Raw genomic sequence first — 14,085 nt, 5'->3', positions numbered from 1 at the left:
TAGGCCATTCTCCAAAAACACAACCAAAAACGTATTTATTTATAATGTTTACGTTTTTTCTTATTTACTTGTTGTTTACTCGCATGACAGCTCTTGGACAATCCTCCCTGTGTCTCTGTAAAGCTTACATCACAGAGAGCTCCTCTGTCCTGCCGCTGTCTGTTTAAGCACCTTGGAGAACTCCGCTCCTCAGCAGAGCGCACTGCGGAGTTTGAATCGGGATCGTGCGTAACTTACGTCAAATCCGCACGGAAGTCCTAAATGCTGCACTGGCTGGGCTGCCTTGTATGCACCCTTTGTTGTTGATATTGGCTGGCTGTTAACTGTTTCAGCTTTTTGCCTGCGACGCTTTAAAGAGCTACTTGATCCCCCGGTGATCGCTGCCAGGACAGCAGAGGCTTTATGGAGGCTGCGGGGCAGATGTAGAGTGATGCTTTATATTCATCCTTCGCTTGGTAAGATGACAACACCGTGTCTTACGTATTTCTTGCTCATTTGCTACACTGAGCCTGTTTTTCTCAGCTGCACACGCAGTAAAGCACCTGTTAGCTGTGTTGTGCCATGATGTGTCGTAACGAGATGCTCATGTTGTTATTTTATCTCCATGCTGTAGATCGGGTTTCACTGGATTGGCCGAGGCGGATGCCATTCAATAGCTGCACTCTCCCAGCGTGCATGGGTATAAACAGCATGGCCATCGCACATTCCAGTGGGTCTAAATATATCTATTAAGGCCAGAGGAGGGGGAGGACTGGTGTAGGGGGGGGGCTCATCCTGGGACGTTTCACTGTGTGGTGAACTCACTTCAATTATCATCCGGAGATTGACAATCGGTTGTTGCACCCAAAGAGGAGAACTTGGCCCTATCCAAAACATGCCCTCGAGTTACAATGTGAGATCCAGGGCGCGGGAGAGAAACAGCGTCCTGAGCCGACCTGAGTTCATATCCCTGAACCAGCCCCTCCGCGGCGGCGCCGGAGGAGGCGGTGGCCCCTCTGACAGCCGAGGCAGCGCGAGGAGACCGTGTCAAATCAAGCACCAAACAAGCCAGCCGAGTGAGGAACCTACCGACAGTGGCAGCAAGGACAGGAGAGAGCCCAGCAAGATGCCAGAGGAGGACTGCATGCAGCTCAACCCTTCATTCAAGGGGATAGCGATGAACTCCCTCCTCGCCATTGACATCTGTCTGTCCAAGCGCATGGGGGTATGCGCCTACACGTCCTCCTCCTGGGGAGGCTGCCGCTCCATGGTCGCCCTGTTGGCGCTCACAGGGCACGGCATCACGTGGATCATTGGCACTATCGTGTGTCTCACGAGGAGTAACACTCTGGCTGGACAAGAGGTCCTGGTCAACCTGCTGCTGGGTAAATGCACATCACACTTAACACCAGTGGTGGGATGTAATTAAGTACATTTATTCAAGTACTATACTTAGATATAGTTATTATTATATCAAATTTGAGGTATTTGTACTTTACTTGAGTACTTTCTTTTCACGCCACTTTATGCTTTTACCCCACTACATTTCAGAGGGGATATTGTAATTTTAACTTTACTTCATTTATCTGACAGCTTAAGTTACTTAAGTTAAGGTTTTTGCATACAAACATGACAAGAGTTTACAAAATATGATGTTTTTTATCAATCAAATTACGGAACAGTTTATACAAATACAGTTGCAAGGATTACCTATGTTAAAATTAATTACTTACAGTCTTGATTAACATTTAAGCTTATGTATGTGTGTGTATGTGTGTGTGTGTGATTTTGTGGTTATCCCCCTCTTTTTCAAATTTTAATTTATTTATTTCTATCATTGTCATTTTGGGGGAGTTTTTATTTTCATAATTTAAAATCTTTGGGATGTTTTTTATTTTAAAGTTTGAGGATTTGGGTGTGTGTGGTTTTTTTTCTATTTTTTAAAATATTTTTGAGTTTTTTGTTTTCACCTCTTTTTGATCATTTAGAGTATTTTGGTGGGTTTTGTTTTTATTATTTTGAGAGGTTTGGGGTATTTCTGTTTTTTATAATTTAGAGTTTGGGGTGGTTTTTCAAAGAAAATTCTAAAACTGAGTTTTTAGGATTTATTTTACATAATTTTTTGTGACACAGTATTGATTCTCAAAAACACTAATGATTTTTAATTATTCATTCATTTTTATTATCTTATTTGTTTACCTAAATAATCCTGCAAGCATCTTTATTTTACTTGTTTTACTGATAAAGACAAAAGTTCATTCCTGCTATGATGTGTAATGCTATATACCATGAATTGAATCGTAATCCATGTATCATAATACACAAAATATCACCAGATTCTTGCCAATATACAACCTTACTATAAAGTATTAGCAAATGATTTAGTAACCATTATAAAGCCATTAGCTAAAACTTTACCTCATAAAGTAAGACTGATTAGAGTGTGGTACCAGATTGTGTTTTCAAACTTATACACTTTATGATACGAAATGGCCCATCTTAATCATTGTTTTGATCCACACATTATAAGTATTCTGCTGAATGTCCCTCAGCAATAGTAAAAAGCAGCAAATTCAGACTTTGCATGGAGTGAAAGACAGAATGCCAACATGTACCACTTTAGTTCAGTAAAGTGTATTTAAAAAGTTGAGTCATTATATTGCATTTTCTTCTTTAAAGGCATACTTTACCTACAAAATGACCATTTGTAAATCAATTATTCATGCTGTGTTATCAAAAATTTGTAAAGGAAACTGTTTGGGAAAACTGTTTCTTGCATCCATCCACAGCACTTGACAATGTCACTTTTAGCTTCACTATTTTGTAGTTTAACAATACAGTACAATCTAATATAGCCATGCAAAAAGTACTGACTCAGAATAAAAAAATATATGCAAAGGTAGTGTTTTTACACATTACACAATGGTTCATGATATTATGTTGGCCCTCTCCTTGCTGCTACGTAGTTTCTGATGAGATCAAACTATTCAGAATGAATTGAGGATCTGTATCAAGAGCACAGGTACACTCACATGCCCAGTCCAGACCCAAACACAGATTATTGACAAAAACACAGTACAAATCTCCTGGCTGTGGCTACATTGAGCTCTGATTGGAAGCAAGTAAATCTCTGGATTTAGGACACTGTTGTATTGTGTTTTGGACATTGTTCAGCCTCAAATGCTTGTTCATTATTCGTCGGCCCAGGATAATTTCTGGTCTATTGAGGTCTGTCAGGAGAAAATCTATGTACATGCTGAACAGTGGGTGGGAAATTAATATTTAATGCTGAGTGAAATTGTGTTTTGTTTTCACCTAACGGGAAAATAATCAGTCAAGACTGGCCTGTCAGGTTTGGTTTAATTCAGCCCACTGCCACCAGCGTATGAACTGTGCAGTGCAAAATTATTTCCCATATAGTGTTTTGAAATAACTGGGACTGTGTGCAGGACTACTGAGCATTTTAGACTCACAAAGCCGACCTTGACTGCACAGATGTTCCCATCCTTATCAGCTGCGGTGTAGCTCTGCTTCAGTGTTTTCTGGTTTCTTGTTCTGTGTGTGTGTCTCCATTGAGGCAGAGTGGTGTCCTCAAAATGCCCAACTTCCTGTACTGTACTGAGGCCTGCATGGGTGGTGACAGGAACAAAGAGACATGATGAGGCCATGCTCACACAGCTGTTGTCTTTAATTAATTTTTCATCATGCTCGGCAGAACAGATAGCTCACTATTGAGCATTATATTTCAAGGGGCTTACCTGTGCACAACTCTTGACCTTGTTAGGCAAATAACTTGGTAATACACAATCATTTAAGGGGCTATGATAAATATTTTTTATTTTAAAGATGGATCAAATGACATGTATTGAAAGGAGTCACTCATAGTGACAAAACCACAGAGAATTTACAACCGAATCTCCAGCTCTTTGGAGATTTATAGTGGCATTTATATAGTTTTAGTGGTGCAGCAGTCCACAATTTAACTGTTGTTCATTCTCCACACTCTGATCAGTATAGTTTTTGGTCATACCTGGCAACTGTTCAGCAAAAAATGCTCTAAAACTTAACATATGCTATGTGCACAGCATCAACTGGCATAAAGGTAGCGACTAGTTGGGGAACATAGTGGAGCATTTAGTAGCTAAGGTGGTAGATATGGTTGGGGGAGACAAAAAAAAAGCTTTAAGGAGAGTAAAAAACATGACTCAAATACTAATGTTTCTTCTTAACTGCTGGATGTGTAAATCAGACATCAAAATCTATTTTTTGGTCCCCAAAGGACAATTGTGATCCATTACTGTGGCTCTGATGTAAAGCTTAGAGAATTATAAGAAAGTAGAAACCAGAAGTAAAGAAGTATGAAAGTATGTAAAAAATATTGAAATATGCGCATTATGCCATGTACTGGTATACTACTGGTAACTGGTATTTAAAGTTTTAGAAATATAAAATAGAGTAATATGCTACAATGCTGCCTTTTATTTATATGTATAAACTTTTAATAAGAAATATATACTGTATATGCATCATTTGTTCGATATACACTGAAGGGTAGGGAAGAGAATATCGCATCAGTTGAATTATTCCATCAATTATTTTACAGTTGACAGTGTTTTACAGAAGTTTGCCATGTCTTATGAAAGGTAATGATATGTCAGTGCTGTGTTTCCACTGCAGCCACCTGACCAAAAGATCAGTTATTGTAGGTTTTAATGGTTTAAGGAGGTATTTTCAAACGCACAACCTTAATATTGCTATAGAAGCAAGACAGGTGGCTGTATCTTAATTTTGGGTAGGGGATGTCTATTTGGGATTAAAAGATGGAAAATCACTGGTCCTGACGAGGAAATTTTAAATATCTTGAATCATCAACATTGATATGAACACTTTTGTAAAAGTACATTAAAAAGTAGTAGTAGGAATAGTAGCCTTTAGAAAAGGTCTGTGCATTGGCGGATTATGAGACAATGGGTCCCGGGGCAAAGTTATACAAAAGACCCCACCACCTCTACATAGGAGCAAGAACTACAGACTTGATGATGTGATGGTTTTTCCTTTTTTTGTTTGTTTGAGTCTCTTTGTAGTCTTTTTGTACCTCTTTGTAGTTATTTTGTGTCTCATTGCAGTTCTTTAGCATTTTCTAATGGTCATTTGTTAATGTTGTCTTTGTTGATATGCGTCACTTCAAATGGCATTTTGCAGGTGAAGGCCAGGGGAACCTGACACTTTGGGCCCTTGGGCCTGTGCCTGCTAAGCCTGTTCAGTAATAGGTCTATGTCGGGCCCTGGTATGTATGTATATTTATATATTAGTCAGTCAGAGTCTGTTACAGACTTGGCCCAGCTGAAATAAGAAAGACAGGGGAAACAGTGCATGACAGTTGTTCTAGCGCTCCCTCTTCTTAGCATGCTAGAGTGAGAAACAATGTGCATTGTGGGATTCCACCATAATGCATGTTTATCCGTGAGCAATTACCTGCCCACACCTGTTGCACCTCTCGGAGGTGCCGTTTCTATTTTCAACAAAGCAGTCTCCTCTTAAACTAGAAATCAAACTTTAGGATCTGACTCACTGATGGAGAGTGCTCAAAACCAGATCAATAACTCTCTGCTGAGTGACTTCAGATATGTCATTACACTGTGCTGACTGTGTTTGTGTTGTGTGTCCTGACGCTGTTTCACAGCCTGGAACACTGAAAAACTCTTTACATTGACAGCAGACACTGCAGAGCACAATTTATGGCAGGGACAAAGAGGTCACAAAATCTGTGAGCAGGTTTTTTTTTCAGATAACACGACTGGGATTTTTCAGAAAAAAAAACAGGCAAAATGAAAAATTGAGTTTTGCACCTTTATCCCCTCAGTCCAACTGAGACAAAGTGAATCATCACTGTTGCTTTAGTCCGCTGAAGGGCACCGCAAACAGACTTGTCCTCACTACTGATAATATGATGCCTCACTGCTTGGCTCACCTTCTGCTTCCACCCTGTACGTTTCAGATGTGGACTGCCAGAGGGCACCACGGGGCCCTGCAGCAAACTCCTCACTCACATCTCAACACTTCCATTGTCTGCTTAGCTCATATCCTGCACAGTTTAAAGTAGTTTTAACTTTTTTTCTTCCTCCCCCACCTCTCCTGTGTCCCTTCATCTCTTCCTTTGGCATTTAGATTCTTCCTCCACCTGGCGGGCCTGCCCGTAAGAAACTGGAGTGAAAGTTTAAAATAATGTCTGCGTTAGGACAGGGAGTGGGCGACTGGAATGAGAAGTAGGGCAGCATAACCAATATGTCAGACAACTGACAGTTATTTAGCGCGTGTCTGGTTGAGTGTGTGTGAAGATGGTAGAGTTAAACAAAGGTGAAAGATGGCGATGGTAGGGATATTTTTGGGAGTGTTATGGAGCTATAAAAGGCATCTGCAAATGTCTGGCATGTGGACTCAAAGCCAATGCTTCTCAGTATTGTAAGCATTATTGGTTATTCTTGGTCACTGTTTACATGTGTGCTGTAGTTGTTTTCTGCTTTATTTAAACACTCTGCATAACATATAAAGTCCAGATAAGACACACTGTCCACTGAGCCAGTGCTCTTATGACCACTCTTAGATGTTGTTTATCTGTATAGTACTCTGATCCTCATTCTTTGGTCCAGTATTCTTGACAGATTTACCAGCTCTGGGAGGCTGTACTCAGGGTTGGCATGAAGTACAAGCTGTGTGAACAAACTTTTTAACAGTTGTATGGAATGTTCCCTCAGATCCTTAAAAAATCTTAAAAGGCATTCAATTCAATAATCTAAAAGAAAGGGCCTTAATTGGTTTAAAAATGCCTTAAATCATTTTTTTCAAGACTTAGAAATGCTCAGACATTGGAAGTAGGATTTTATGAATGGCTTTTTTTATGACATGGCATTGTAAAATCTCAAAATAATTGGTAACATCTACTTTAAAAACAAACCAAAAAATACAGAATCCCTCTTTATGATGGGAATTGGGAAGCAGAGGAATAATCCCATACACAGAGTGATGCAAAAAAAAAGTGATAAACATCACCAATAAATGCAAAATATTTCCCTATTCTTGTCAAGATCTATCGTTTTTCACTGAATGTAACAATAATGAATGTTTGACAAAATTGTTCTTGGTTCATTTAATTTGCCTTAAGCTGCAGAAACCCTGGTTGTATCAATGTGTTTGCATGTAAAGACAAGACACTCTGGTTCTTTACTGCTTCTCAGGTTGAAGACTGAATTGCACCTATAAATGAAAATTCAATGTACTCATTGTACAGTTCAAACTAACACGGCAGATAGCCAATTATAATGAGGTGGCAACTGGCGTGGCCAATCAGAATTAATTTTACTCTGCTCATGCTACCCCAGGCTGCTGGGGTAGCATGGGCAGAGTACCCATGGTACTAAAGTTGGGTATTTTAACATGGGGGTCTATGGGGATTTATACTGTTTTGGAGCCAGCCTCAAATGGCCATTTGATGAATTGCAGTTTTTAGCACTTCCACACTGGCTACATTTTTCATCCTTGGACATTGCTGCTTGGCATTTAGTTCTGAACAATTTAAAATGCTGAGTTGGTGATGGGGATAACAAAGTTATTACATTTCATCCAGGGGGCCACGTGAATGTCTGTACCAAATGTCACAGCAATTTAGTTGTTGAAAAATATTACCCCAAAACACAAATGTGAATCTCATGGTGGTGCTACAGGGCAAGTCAACTTCTTTTAAGTAAAGAATATTCATTTTTGTAGCATGTTGTAGCATGTGAACGGCATTTTTTTTTTAACTCGTTTTTTTGTTTCTCAACAGCCCTCATTCTTGACGTCATGACCGTGGCAGGAGTCCAAAGACTGGTGAAGCGCAGGGGCCCCTGGGAGATGACACCAGGCTTCATGGACTGTGTTGCCATGGATATTTACTCCTTTCCCGCTGCTCATGCCAGCCGGGCCGCCATGGTCTCCAAGTTTCTGCTGTCGCACCTGGTCCTGGCTGTGCCGCTGCGCATCCTGTTGGTCCTGTGGGCCCTCCTGGTGGGCATGTCCCGGGTGCTGCTGGGGAAACACCACCTAACTGATATGGTGTGTGGCTTTGCGCTGGGCATGCTCCACTTTAGCTTGATGGAGACGGTGTGGCTCTCATCGAGCACCTGTCAGACTCTTATTTCCATCAGCACGCTCAGCTGGAGCCCCTTTTTCTGAGTTTTTGATATGAAGGTAGACTAGCAAGGTTTATTAATACACTATTCCTGCAGTGTCAAGGACTTACGGTCTTATGAAGTTATTTTTGCAAGGGTCCGAAGTTCTTATGTAAGCAGGGAATCATTCATATTTGGAATCAGGTGTTGGCTTGCATGTTAGGCCCAAGACCGGCAGGTCACAACACATTACAAGACCTTCATAATGCTTCACAAATCCTAGCATCTTCAGTCAAACTGACTAAAACACACCTCTGCTGCTCCTTCATTTCAGTTAAGTACTAATAATAATGTGAAAATTATGACAATTGCAAACTGAAAATGTATGTGCCAGATTTCTGAAGGTGTTTCTTTCAAAACATCATCCTTAACTGAAACTCTTTTCAACAAATTCCCTCTTGAGACTGTATATCACTTCCTCTTTGCCAACTTACCTCCTTTTGCTTCCTCTCTTCCTGCTACCTCTTCCTCTTTTTTTCTTTTTTTTTGGGGACATTAAAACACTTCTACCACGTTGAGCACTGAATAGAGTTTGGTGTAAGGCTGTATTATTGGGTGTAACACTAAAATGTATAAAGTATTTGTGATTTGGATATTCCACATTGCTCCTCATTGGCATGACTATTATGTTTGTATATTTCGGATGGGATTCTGTTCTGCTTACTGAATTCTTAATATGAGCTTATGTTGATGCCACTAATTTTAGCTGCTTGTGTAAAACAAATGTCATGCGCAGAATTTAATATTTTTCTTTCAACATGCCATGTATGATTTAATAAGTTCTTTTTTAAAATCTTTTATAGCAGATGCTTCTCTTCAGCTCCTTCAGCCTAACAGATGCTTATGGTTCGTCAGCAATGCTGATTCGGTGCCCCAAAAAACAAGTCAAGTTTTGGATAAGTTATACCTTTTTTTGGAATGTGTTTCTTATGGAATTTTGAATGAAACCTGCTGTTTTTTTGTAGCAATTTTTTGTGGTTTGGTGTGTAAATACAGTTTTGTGTACATGAGTTTGTTTTATTCTGTACAGGGACCTGTATGTCATGTTTTCACTCTGTTTTTGTTTTTGTTTTTTTCCATCTCAATAAAGGAGGTGGGCTGTCGGTAAAACATGTATGCCTTTGTGTTTTCTTATTTGTATTATTTGGATATTTAGGTGTGGATATAAAGATGCAAATAACTGTCAAAATGTAAGGTTTTATATTCATTAATATTCCTTTTTTTTCATCTGCAAGACCATCTACAATACAAGGTTTTTCAAAAATTTTAATTGCAATTTGAATGACACTCAATAACCAGTTATTCATCCTATAAGGCGACTTTTTGGCAAAAAATGTTTTGATAGCTTTAGAAATCACATGGACTATAAAGCCTCACATGGTTCACAACCTGGTCAGCAAAAGAATACAGAAGTGTGTAACGCAAAGTGATGACACAGCTCTGATTTTGTCATTACACTCTTTCTGTGGTAAACTACAGGGCGGAGGTGATATACACGCGTTCTATTATTGCACAGAAAAAGAATAAACTTTACATGAAGTACCATTATATACTGAGATCAAACTAAAATAGAACTGTGAAGTTCCTCTATTTCATCTCAATGCAACTGCACGGTCATAAGAGCACTCTGCAGTATGCAAAGTAGGGTTCACTTGACTTTAAGTATGAGTGGTTTCAACAACAGATAGTGTTTCAGTCTTTGTTTAACCCTTTCAAACCTGGACTGACATCACTTATCTTGTGCTGCATTCAGACTCCTTTTACAGGTATTTAGACCTTTGATCCCTGAGCATATTGGTTTGATTTCTTCTTGAAAAAATTATAAAAGATAATGAGCAACTGGACATGAAGTGTCCTGCAAATTGCAAGACTTTAGATTTTTGTATTTTTATTTTTTTAAATAATAAAGCAAGTGAAAAAAGGCCAGAAAATTACATTTATAATAATCATATGTACATATTTAAAATTATGTTTCAGAATTATAATTACCTTTAACAACTTTTTTGAGGGGTCCTTTCATGTTTGTTTTGTTGTTCTTTTTACTTTTTACTTTTCTTGATTTTCTTTCCTTTTCTTTCTTTTCTGATAATTTGGTAATTTTTTTTAAAAACAATTGTTACTAGTTGCTAATTGTTACTCTTGCTAATTTTTTTTTTCTTATTTTGCTCATTGTCCTTATGCTCTTACAAGAAATCAAGCCAGTTTGCTCAGGGTTTAAAATGTTAATGGTCACCTATTTACCGCTTTCATACAATTTTAGATCAAATATTTTACTTGACAGAGAGAGCAAACATTAATCTACTGATGCCACAATATTTTTGACACATTTGTGTGTCTTCACCTTTGACACCAGTTTCCTGTCACACTACTCTTACCACAGAACAATCTTACAGGAAACGACACCAATGCAATGGTGTGTGCTCTGAAACTGTTTAAATAGCAGGAACTGAAACTGTTTTTAAAATACTTCCAGGCAGAAAGAATCGGAGGGCAGAGTTTCAGCACTCAGAGATTATTATGTGTCACCTGTTTGTGTTTGTGTGTGGTTCCAAAAAAAGATGTCAAACATTTAATGCACATTTAGAGCACATGTTGTGTCATTAAAAAAAAAAAAGTTTTGATTGAGCTGTGTAGACTAGCAGAGACAGAAATGATGAAGACTGCAGACACTTAATAAGCTTTTATGGGCTCAAAGTTTGAAAAAGTGTGGGTCAGAATGGATTTTGTCCTCCTTAAGATCAAACTGTAAATTTGTTACTCTGACATGAAGTACTGCTGCTGCAAACACAGACTGTATTTTGAAATTTGGGTTGAGATAAAGTTCAACTACAGAATTATCAATCCCAGCATCTGAAAAAACTTTAACATAAACACATTTAACCCTTTGAAACCTGAGCAAATTGGCTGGACTTCCTCCAAAAACATGGACAGAAGGCAATGACCAACTTAAGAAAAAAATAACCAGAAAAAAGCAAGGAATTAATTAAAAAATAAATAAAAGAAAAGAAAAACTACCTGATTTTTTTTTAAGTAAAAGTTTTTTTAATTGGTCAATTTAAATAATAATATAAATTATTATTTTTTATTTATCATAATAATTATAATAATGTATATATTTTTTCTGTAACTTAACTTTACACATATAATTGTGATTGTTGTAAATATAGTTTTCTTAATATTTGCAAGACATTTCATGAGAAGTTCCTGGTTGCCTTTTTTTTTACCATGTTTTTGAAAGAAATCAAATCAATTTGCTCACATTTCAAAGGTTTAAATCAAGTCACCTGAATGCAGCTCAAGAAAACTGGTATAGCTTCTATAGGATTATTTGCTCCCTAAGAAATCATGAGCAACATAGCCAAATTAGAGAGCTCTACCCAGGTTACAGGTTTGTGTGATTTTGCACCAAATTAAGGCCCCTACAATGCTGCATAACATCAACCCAAAATATCCCTGTGAGTCAGTGCTGATAGTACTTGCAGGCCTGTTTCTGCAGGGTTCACATGCACTGACTCAACAGACGACACACTTTCTACTGTTGTGTCTTTATGTTCTGTTTGTTTCATGCTTGGAGGAAACATTAGACAACACAACTCTCCAGGTGCCACTGACCTCTATGTGTCATGTAGGTATGTAGCTCTGAGCATGTTGCAATGTCAATCAGGTATTCTTCTGGTGATTGTCAGTGACATTTGCATTTCCTCATTTTCTTAGGTATTTTAAAAATGTTCCTTTGTTAGGATAAAAAACTACTCTCTATTAGATCACCCTTCAAAGCATTGCACGCTGTGTCTTATCTGCAAGATAGCTGCTTTAAAGAAGTTCGGTCCTAATTACTAGAGTGAATTATGTTTTTAGTGGCATGCTGTAAACACATTTTATTGGCCTACTGTTAACTGTTGGAGAAACATTTATGCTAATTTTATTTCTTTATTTCCCCCTTTTTTAACAACATCATTCATGTTAATTCATCATTTTTTTCCACTTAGATACTAATTTATTGACCTTCAAGGAAATTTGGCTGCAGCAATACAAAGGCAGTAATAGATACAGATAAGTGCAAAAGTAACTGAAATAAATAACAAAAGCTACATAAACTAAGATGAAAATATAAAATAAAAACTATACAAGAGCGTTTTAGACAAAAATGACAGTGGGGTGATAGTTGCAGCTCTAGTTCAAATATACAGTATGCAAATGCCACTTTTCTACTTTTTAAATGTTTTTGCTGAGCAACACCAATGTTACTCTTTTTGTGTAAAAAAGAAAAAAAAACATGCAGTAGTTGGTGCATAACAGAGATATTTGAAGCTTTTTGAAAGGCTGAAGAGTAAGACAAGTGCTCCCTCTAGAGGATTCTAGAGGAACAGGGCGATTCAAAGTGCTTTAAAGAGCAATAAAATATAAAAACATGATAAAAGACACAGATCTACAGTAAAAGAGATAAGAGAGTCTAAGCAAGATAACAATCAGTCACTGAATTAATCACTGAATCACTCAATCAAGCTGTTAATCCATTTATTTGTCACAATCAATCATTTAATATACAGTTCCTGTGAAATGTAATCCCCTCAGATCCTTCAGTTTGTGTATTAATGAGTGTAAGTGTATTCCAGATGTTCCTCAACCCAATAACGTTTTCCAGCTCTCTAGCTGAGGGATCCTGAGGCGCTCCCAGGCCAGATGAGATATATTATCTCTCTAGTGTGTTCTGGGTTTACTCCGAGGCCTAACACCTGTTGGACATGCCAGGAAAAACCTCTGATGGGAGGCACCGAGGAGTCTAACCGAACCACCTCAACTGGCCCATTTTGACATGAAGGAGGAGCAGCTTTACTGCGAGCTCCCTCCAGATGTCTGAGGTTTTCACCCAATCTCTAAGGCGAAGCCCAGACACACGAAGAAGTTTATCAGTTTATTTGGACCCCCATTAGCTTATACTGTAACATTAGCTATTGATCCTGGGGTCCAACACAGATATAACACAATACATTAACAAACACAATTATCAACATTATATACATTCTGAAACCCCTTTATTTTTCAAATCTCCATCCTCAAACTGAAACAGCATCAATTTAACGACAAAACAGCGACAAAAACAATGAAACAATAAAAGAAAAGTAGAGAAGTCAGTAGGCAGGATGATTCATCTACTGTTTTCCTGTTAATAATATTATACATATTAATAATCATGCACTTATTTATTTATTTACTTATTGTTAATTATTACTATGAAAATTACTTATTACTATATGTGAACATCTATAGAGATATATATTGATATATTACTATATTTCTGTATATCCATAAATTAAAGTATTCCGTTATAGCTCTCTTGAAAGCAGCTCTGGTATTTCTTGTCACAGTATGGTTTGGCAGAGAGTTCCATCCCATAATAGCTCTGTATATTACTATTGATTTGAGTAGATCTGTTGTTGGTCTAGCCGGTGAAAGGTATCCTGAACTGGCTTGTCCCATCAAATGGTTATGATGCCCTCTTATGTACACTGCTTGATCAAAAAAGTCCTGTGGTCGCTTATCATTTATTACATTACAAACTCATTGCAGCTGCTTGTATGTGTCATCTCATTTTTTCAGTCACTTCTCAAAGCTAATGACCATAGGTGAGGGTCTGAATATAGATTAATTTGTAAATCAAGGGATTTGGATGCCCCCTTTCCCCACAATGATCTAGAACAGCCTCTGCATTACTGATAACATCGCGTCAAAATGCCTGTCCATCTCTCGCTCTGTTTGACCCTCACTCAGGAACAAGACCCAGGGATACTTGAGCTCCTTTACTTGGGGCAGTGATTCACTCCAAACCCCGGGTTTTTATTCCAACACAGATCCATGGCCTCAGACATACTGACTCTATTCCAAACCGCTTTACTCT

The 14,085-nt window shown here is 38.1% G+C and overlaps 1 protein-coding gene across 1 annotated transcript; it reads left to right on the top strand.

Annotated features, from left to right (window-relative positions):
- The first annotated feature begins 75 nt into the window (after positions 1-75).
- On the top strand, positions 76-9,296 carry LOC121959789 (inactive phospholipid phosphatase 7). The gene is made up of 3 exons (XM_042509278.2): positions 76-455; positions 614-1,364; positions 7,802-9,296. The coding sequence occupies exons 2-3, from the start codon at positions 875-877 to the stop codon at positions 8,188-8,190; spliced, it is 879 nt and encodes a 292-aa protein (XP_042365212.1). The 5' UTR covers positions 76-455; positions 614-874; the 3' UTR covers positions 8,191-9,296.
- The last annotated feature ends 4,789 nt before the right edge of the window (positions 9,297-14,085 follow it).

Source organism: Plectropomus leopardus, chromosome 20, assembly GCF_026936395.1.
Source record: "Plectropomus leopardus strain MGB_pleo_1.0 chromosome 20, ASM2693639v1, whole genome shotgun sequence".
Classification (NCBI taxonomy): domain Eukaryota; kingdom Metazoa; phylum Chordata; class Actinopteri; order Perciformes; family Serranidae; genus Plectropomus; species Plectropomus leopardus.
This window is presented reverse-complemented; position numbering and strand designations above follow the sequence as displayed.

What these genes read in the sequence shown, in the direction of transcription:
- LOC121959789 (XM_042509278.2), top strand. Translation starts at nt 875, where the DNA reads ATGCCCTCGAGTTACAATGTGAGATCCAGGGCGCGGGAGAGAAACAGC. An exon ending in CCTGGTCAACCTGCTGCTGG is followed by an intron (nt 1,365 to 7,801) that starts GTAAATGCACAT and finishes GTTTCTCAACAG; the next exon opens with CCCTCATTCTTGACGTCATG.